The sequence below is a fragment of the Podarcis melisellensis genome (assembly GCF_964234715.1).
Source record: "Podarcis melisellensis genome assembly, chromosome: 11".
Taxonomy (NCBI): domain Eukaryota; kingdom Metazoa; phylum Chordata; class Lepidosauria; order Squamata; family Lacertidae; genus Podarcis; species Podarcis melisellensis.
The window spans coordinates 61,968,538-61,976,921 of NC_138543.1; the positions used below are offsets into that span (position 1 = coordinate 61,968,538).

The 8,384-nt window shown below is 51.6% G+C and overlaps 1 protein-coding gene across 2 annotated transcripts in view; it reads left to right on the forward strand.

Annotated features, from left to right (window-relative positions):
- Positions 1-6,994, forward strand: part of CNTFR (ciliary neurotrophic factor receptor) — a 430,483-nt gene extending 423,489 nt beyond the window's left edge. For both annotated transcript variants that reach the window (XM_081929951.1, XM_081929952.1), the window contains 2 exons: positions 5,517-5,661; positions 6,787-6,994. In XM_081929951.1, coding sequence (XP_081786077.1) covers positions 5,517-5,661; position 6,787 — 146 coding nt within the window. In that variant the 3' untranslated portion in view covers positions 6,788-6,994. The remainder of the gene's footprint in view (positions 1-5,516; positions 5,662-6,786) is intronic.
- The last annotated feature ends 1,390 nt before the right edge of the window (positions 6,995-8,384 follow it).

Consider the following 8,384-nt stretch of genomic DNA (forward strand, 5'->3'; position numbering starts at 1 on the left):
AGAAGCGGACACGGAGCAATGGATCCAAACTACAAGAAAGAAGATTCCACCTAAACATTGGGAAGAACTTCCTGACAGTAAGAGCTGTTTGACAGTGGAATTTGCTGCCAAGGAGTGTGGTGGAGTCTCCTTCTTTGGAGGTCTTTAAGCAGAGGCTTGACAACCATATGTCAGGAGTGCTCTGGTGGTGTTTCCTGCTTGGCAGGGGGTTGGACTCGACAGCCCTTGTGGTCTCTTCCAACTCTAGGATTCTAGGATTCTACCGAGAAGGCCCTCTGCCTGGTTCCCTGTAACTTGGCTTCTCGCAGCGAGGAAACCGCCAGAAGGCCCTCGGAGATGCACCTCAGTGTCCTGGCAGAACGACGGGGGTGGAGACACTCCCAATTATTTCCCAAGCATCTCAAACTGCATCTGCTTCCCTCTGGGATCTGGTTGTGCCCTTCTTATTATCCTGAGCATTCTTGGGGACCGGGGTGGCAGGGGAACTTGTTGATGCCAGAGAGGGAGGCTCCTGGGATTATTCAGCAGCTTTTGACACACAAACCCTTCCCGCTTCATGCGGTGATTCCTGCATGTTCAGGGGTTGGAACCCCTTCCAGTTCTTCTTTACTTCTGCGTAGCCCGTTTTGCAGACCAGGCGGGAGATTCCACATCAGAACAAAAGCAGTTGGAGGGTGGCAGTCAGGCGGGCCACATCCCCTTTCCTTCTGCGGGTGCTGATATTGTCTGTGCCTGAGGCCCACCAGATCTGGAGTCCTCGGCCAACAGGGAAACAGGTCCCAGATGTGGCCGGCATCTGGGAGGTCCTGTAGCCAGCTTTGAAAGTTGAGGAAGTTGCAATGCATGGCTCGCCGCAGCCAGCCCTGTAACACCCAGGATTCCTGAGTGCTCCCACAGTTGCTCAGAGATAAGGAGTTTTGCAAAACAGACCCTTCTTTCCATGCCAAAGATAGGCAGTGCTGGCATAGAAGACTTTTGAACCTTTGCAAGAATCCATCCATTTTGCTTTGGAAGGAAAGTGGTGCTGAGCTGGCTGCTTCCCTATGGAGTGTTGTGGGAGTGGATTTTCTGCTCTGCCAGGGGGCTCAATGAGAGACCCTTCCCAGGGCTCTGGTTTCTGTGTCCAAGGAGTTTCTGCCCTGCTACCTTTGGAGTGGCTCTTCTGGGGTTAACGCGCCCATTTTGAAGGGCAAAGGCATGGAACCACGGAAGGGGAGAGAGCTCTTGCGTTCCAATCCTGCTTGCAGACGTTTCCCTTTGGGATGTCTACATGGCCACTGTGGGGACAGGATGCTGGACTAGGTGGGCTATTTGGCCTGATCCAGCAAGCTTTCTTTATGTTCTTAAAGGACCCCTGACCATTAGGTCCAGTCGTGGCCGACTCTGGGGTTGCGGCGCTCATCTTGCTTTATTGGCCGAGGGAGCTGGCATACAGCTTCCGGGTCATGTGGCCAGCAGGACTAAGCCGCTTCTGGCGAACCAGAGCAGCTCACGGAAACGCCGTTTACCTTCCCGCCAGAGCGGTACCTATTTATCTACTTAGACATGCTTTCGAACTGCTAGGTTGGCAAGAGACCGAGCAACAGGAGCTCACCCCGTTGCAGGGATTCGAACCACCGACCTTCTGATCAGCAAGTTCTAGGCTCTGTGGTTTAACCCACAGTGCCACCTGCGTCCCAAACTCTTTATGTTCTTACGTGAGGGTATAAACAACTATGACTACCTGAATGATGCCCCTGCCACCCCAAAGTGGTTTTTCCATTGGGGTGCCCATTTCTTAAGCTCTGTGCTGTGTCTCTTCAAGTGTTTCTGTCTGGAACACCATTCATTAGGCTTGCAAAGTCCCTGTTTCCCTCGACAGCACCACCACACAATACAACTCTCCTCCTCCAGAAGAGGTTCTTGCTTCTACCAACACCTCCAACAGTAACAGTGCTGCTGGCCAAGGAGATAGGCTTGCACAGATCTTCACAGGTTTATCAAAGGAGCTGAGGTCCTGCAGTGACTTTATCCGTGTTCCGAATTCCAGACCCCAAGACATAGTGATGGCCCTGAAAAGGAGTCACACAAGTTCAGAGGAAGTTGCTTTGGGCTTATCCAGACTTCCTCTTGTCCCACTTTCCTCCGGAGAAAACTGCTCTTTAGCACTTAATCAGTGCAAACAGCCATTCAGGTTTTCTATGGAATGCTGTTTGTTCTTGATTCAGCACTAAAGAGCAGGCTTTTTCCTGGGAGAGGAGTGGGGCAAGGGGGAAACCACTCGGACCCATGCTTTATAGGCACAGTAGAAGTGTGGACAAGGCCTTTGGCCCAGCCTAGTACTGTCTGCTCTGATGGGCAGCTGCTCATTCTCCTGAGTTGTCTCAGGCAAAGAAGGGTAGCTAGCTGTATCCTTTTAAACTGGAGATGCCTGCTGGAAAGGAGATTCTGATTAAACATCAGGAAGGACTTTTAAGCAGATGTTCTCCATTGTCTCCTGAGACAGTTGTTTGCCAACAAGGATGGCCAATGGATTATTCAGCTGTGAGTTGGACTAGATGACCCTTGGGGTCCTTTGCATGATCCTGCATGCAAATCCCATGCTCTGCCCACTGGGCTAAAGTCCCTCTCCCATCATGGAGGCAGAGAGGTCTGTTAATAGCTGTGAACCACGATAATTCAATGGAACTTCCTTGTTCAGATGCAGTCTACCTCTAATGCCAGGAATGGAGGAAAGATCAGCCAGCCTCATGCTCTTCTTGCGACCTTCCCAGCGGCTCATGGTAGGATCAGAACACAGGATCAGATGGACCTGGGTCTGATCCTGCAAAGCTGCTCTTCCGCCTGCCACTTGCCAGCTGGCTATGCTCTCCCCACCAGGAAAGGGCAGCGGGGTTTCAGGAAATGTGGGAACCAGAACAGGCCGTGTGCTTCGCAAAATCTCTGGCAAAAGGCGCTGTCCAGTGTGGGTTTTTGTAGCAGCACACAACGGGAAGCCTGTTAGCGAGGAAAGCCGCAAAGTTAACAACTCTCTGTTTCTAGGAAAGAGCTGGGCTGGCTTCCAAGTGCATAATGTGATATCAGCCTCTGGCTTCCCAGAAGCAGCCGTGCAGCGTCCGGGCTGGTCCCCTCAGCTGGCACCGGCGCTCGTGGGGTTGGGAAATCGAGCAAAAAAAATATTGCTGTCCACTACTAGGAAAGCACCGGGAGGCCTGCCAAAGACCCTCGGGGCGTCTGGTTGTGCGCTCACACACGGGGGGAATGTGCAATTATTGGTGCTGCCCAGCTGCACGACAGACTGTATAGAGACGACACATTTTGGCATGCCAAGGGGGTCAGCTCTTAGGGGCTGCCGTGCAGGTGAAATCACCTGACAGATTTGGAGAATGTTGCAAACCGCATAAACCCAGACTGTTCAACATCACCCATGCTCCCCTATTTGGTCCGGTTCAGATCTTTAAGGTGACCATTGGTGTGTTGGGGACAGGCTGGGGTCTCTCTGCGCCTGATATGTTTTTGGATGCCCCTTGGTCCAGAAATAGCCAAAGTCCAAGCCTGAACATTATTCCCACCTTTCCTTGGGCTTGCTTTTATGGTTATAGGAAGCGGGTAGCGCTGTGGTCTAAACCACCAAACCTCTTGGGCTTACCAATCGGAAGGTCAGCGGTTCAAATCCCCACGACGGGGTAAGCTCCCGTTGCTGAGTCCCTGCTCCTGCCAACCTAGCAGTTTGAAAGCACACCAGCGCAAGTAGATGAACAGGTATCACTGCGGCGGGAAGGTAAACAGGGTTTCTGTGCACTCTGGTTTCCATCATGGTGTCCCGCTGCACCAGAAGCAGTTTAGTCCTGCTGGCCACATGACCCGGAAAGCTGTCTGTGGACAAACACCGGCTCCCTCAGCCTGAAGCGAGATGAGCACCACAACCCCATAGTCACCTTTGACTGGACTTCTGTCCAGGGGTCCTTTACCTTTTTACCTGTTTATGGTTAAGCAAGTGGAAATCGCTTTCAAGAACTACACCGAATAGTCACATCAGTGCAAGACAGAGGATTTCAAGGCTGGAGATATTTTGCAAGTGTCACCTGCTTTTTCATCTTTTTCTCTACCTGTTCATTGGTTTTGATTGCCTTACACTGTTATTTTGGGCTCCGTTTTTGTTTCCTTAACGCTGGTGTGGCGAAGCATCCCTGTGACATCACCCCAGCCAGTTTGGGATCATGCAGCCAATGTTACAGTGCCACAGCGCAAAATACCCAATTAGCTTAGGTTGTGTGATGATGGTCAGTAACAATAAATGCATGCTTCCTCGCGCCCCCCCTCCCCCCCAAAAAAGCAAAACAAATAACTCTTTGTGCCCATTTGCCTCCAAGAAAGATTGAAGAAGGAAATCAGTGATGGTCAGTGTCCTGCAACTTGGACTTTAGCGTGAGCAGAGACTGCCCTCTGGTGGCCATGCGGCTTGGCATGCAAGTAGGAAGGGCAGCAGGCATCTTGCAAGAGTTCATTGCAACTCTGAGCCCCATTGACGCCAATGGCATTAATTGCTCTCCTAATGAATGTCGTTTAGCAATCTTCTCCAGTGGGTTGCACTTCCTCATCTGTCTCTTGGTGGTCCCTGTGTGGTGCTGTGAAAATAGCACCCAACATTATTATTCATATTAATATTATTCATTTCATCCTTATCCTGCCATTCCAACATGGAGCGCAGGACATTCTCGCCCCCCCTCACAACAACCCTGCAGAGTAGGGCTGGGTGAGAGACAGCAGTGTTGGATTGCATGGCTGAGGGAGGAGACCTTACTTGGAAAATCAATACAACCCAGGTGGTTAAGAAAGCCCAACAGATACTCCATCTCCTCAGAGTATTGCGGAAGAACGATGCCAATCAACATTTGATGATCTCCTTCTACCGGTCCAAAATAGAAAGTGTCCTTTCATACTGCATCACGGTGTGGGACGCTGGTTTGACATCAACTGATAGGAAGTGGCAACCTAGCAGTTCGAAAGCATGTCAAAGTGCAAGTGGATAAATAGGTACCACTCCAGCGGGAAGGTAAACGGCGTTTCCGTGTGCTGCTCTGGTTTGCCAGAAGCGGCTTAGTCATGCTGGCCACATGACCCGGAAGCTGTACGCCGGCTCCCTCGGCCAGTAAAGTGAGATGAGCACTGCAACCCCAGAGTCAGCCACGACTGGACCTAATGGTCAAGGGTTCCTTTACCTTTACATTCTGCATGGACTAGTTGTATGGCAACATGTGCAAGTGGCTTGAGATACCTATGAGGTCCATAAAATACCATATATCATCTATTCAACACAAAGAACAGCGACAATTTGTTGTTGACAAAGGATAGCTGGACATATAAAGGGCCCCATTACCTTCAGGAGCTGAGGGCCTCATCAAACCTCAATCCGGCCCTGACTATACACGACTCCATGGGGCAAGGAAAGGGGAGGTCATGGGGGCTGCTGGACGCCTGCTCTACCTGTGCCCCTGGCATTAATCCCTTTCCCTTGCTTTCCCCCTCTCCTTCAGAGACGACGACCGCCAGCACCTCAGCCTTTGTGGTCCCCACCACCAGCAGCATCGGGAACTCGGAGGAGCAAGGCAGCGATGGAGCCATTGCCCTCTCCTGGGTGGCTAGTCTGCTATTGGTGGCTTTCAGCATCCACTTTATTTAGTGAGTATCTCTTGGGGCCCCTCCTTGTGGGACGAAGGGGGCGGGGGGAAAGGGGAAAGAAAGCAGGAGGGATTATATGGAAGCTGGCATCTGTCTGTCTTGGGAGATGCTGGAGGGGTCTGCCTTTGGGGGTGAGGTCAAGCCGTGGGGGGGTTGTGGCTGTTGGGACCATGGACCACTCTCCCTGTGGACTCTCCTTCCTTGGAGGTTTCTCAGCAGAAAGTTCTTCCTGATGTTTGGCCCCCTGAGAACAGGATGCCGGACTAGACAGGCTCTCCATGGGATCTTTTTTTGTTAGATTGTTTTTATTAATTTCCCAATAAAAGACATCCAATTCACATATCAAATCATAATCCAATAAAAATACAAAACTAAAATAAAAAAAGGTCGAATTATCTTCCGAATTGTAATTATTACTGTATTTTTCGCTCTATAAGACGCACTTTCCCCCTCCTAAAAAGTGTGCGTCTTATAGAGCGAATGCAGGCTGTGTGGCTATCCCAGAATCCAGAACAGCTACAGGGATCTCTGCGCAGCACTCCCCCTTGCTGTTGTAGCTTCTGGCTTAGCCCCTCAGTCCCTTCCCCCACCTCCTGGAAAAGCCCCCAAGAGCCGCATGGGCTGCCCTTCTCCCTCCTCGGGAAAAGCCTGCAAGCGCCACACACATGCTCCTCGCAGCGCGTGAAAGTGAGCGCTGAGCAGAGCCTGGGATGCATACAGGCTCTGCTCAGCGCTCCCTGTAAAGAATATTTTTTTTCTTGCATTCCCCCTCTAAAAACTAGGTGCATCTTACGGAGCGAAAAATATGGTAATTTTACAGCTTCCCATAGTCTGCACCTTGAAGCATGTCCAAATCTCAGTCCTGCCTCTCATCGGTTTTTCCATATTTCCACATCTCGATTTTAACTCTCCAAGGCTCTCCAAAGGATCTTGTGGTAGCCAATTTCCTCCTCTCTTGCCATCGCTGCCCCCAGTGGCAGTGAGTTCCAGGGTTTAACAAGAGGCGGTGACGATCGCCACCAATTTGAATGGCTGGCTCAGAGGTTGGCCAATGTGGGAACAGGATGCTGGACTAGGGGGGCCACTTCTTATGTTCACTTTCCCTTTCCCTCCCCCTTACTGTAGACTCGGCCTCGGAGCCCCGCTGAGGAGGTCCCCGACTCACCGGAACGTCTGTCTTTGCTTCTGTTTTGCACATGGTCTGAAGGACGTGTTCCGTTTCTCTTCATCGCTGCACTCCCCGGAAGGCCAAGCCCCCCCCCAAAAAAAGATCCAAGGGGGCCCAGGCTCTCCGCCTGCCCGCCCACCCACCTGCCACCCAACCAACTACAAACTTTCCCGGAACTTTGCAAAGCCGCCTGACTAAACCTTCAAAAGGACAGAGGAGCTCTCCTCGCACGCGAAAGAGACAGGCGGGAATGTGGGGTGGGATCGGGGGGGGGCGTTTGGGCGGGGGGAGGAGATAGGAAGCCCTGAAGTGGGGAGGGAGGGAGGGAGCAGCAGCCTGGAGCACCAGCCATCCCCCGGCCCCGGGTTCAGATCATACAGCTAAACCACCACGCCAAAGACCCTCTGCTGGGCATGCTTCGAACCCGCAGCCCGGTTCCTGGACACAGGAGCGCGACAGACGGACGGACAGGGCGGCTCCGGGAGGGGAGGCCACGAACCTGACGCCCAGGGGGCTGCCCCACAAGGCCAGCGTTCCTCTTCCTCCCCTTCCTCCTCTTGGCAGCTGTGAGAGAACGAACCTTTGAGCCCTCGGCCGGGCGCAGAGAGTCAAATGTGCCCAGGGAGGCATCGCGGCTCTGCCCCACACATCACAGTGGGGGGCGGAATAAAGCAAGCGCCCCACCGGGAGCCACCAGACGGGTGCATCAAGGCGGCTGGCGGGTCTTTGTTTTTTAAAAGAAGCCGTTCGTAAGTGTCCCACCGAAGGAGACGTCGGGAGGGGGTCCCATCTTGGAAAACACAGTCTGACCCCTTCCCTCCTGCCCCATTTATAGCTGTGTGTCCCCTTCCGTTTATACAGAGAAACTCCTTAGGTTTGTGTATTGGTCTTATTATTGGGGAGTGGGATGTATACCCGATGGAACTGTAGCTAAACTAAGATGTCCTCTTGGCCCCCCACCCACCCCAAACTGCCCTGTTCCCTCTCTTCGCCCCTTCCCCAAGTCCTGTTTTGTAAGAATCCGGCTTCCCCAAATTCCCTTCCTCTCCCTCCCTCCCCTCGTTTCAAAGTGCAGTATTGAACACCCTACGCCCTATTATTCCAAAACGATCATATGCTGTATTTGAACTTTTTATAGATGTGTATATATATAAAAAAAACTTTTAAAATCACACACACTTCACTGAAGGAAAAACAAAAAAACAAAACACCCGCACTCACACAAGAGAGAGATTGTTCATTAAATGTGACCATTTCATTATGGGTTTTTGTGTGAATGTGGTAAATGGTTTGGTTTGGAGCCTTGAAACGAAGAAGAAGAAGGAGGATCTGCCGTCTCATAAACGAAGGTGCCAAGGCAATAATGAGGAACGGCTAAGGGAGCTGGGCATGTTTAGCCTGGAGAAGAGGAGGTTAAGGGGTGATATGATAGCCATGTTCAAATATATAAAAGGATGTCACATAGAGGAGGGAGAAAGGTTGTTTCTGCTGCTCCAGAGAAGCGGACACAGAGCAATGGATCCAAACTACAAGAAAGAAGATTCCACCTAAACAT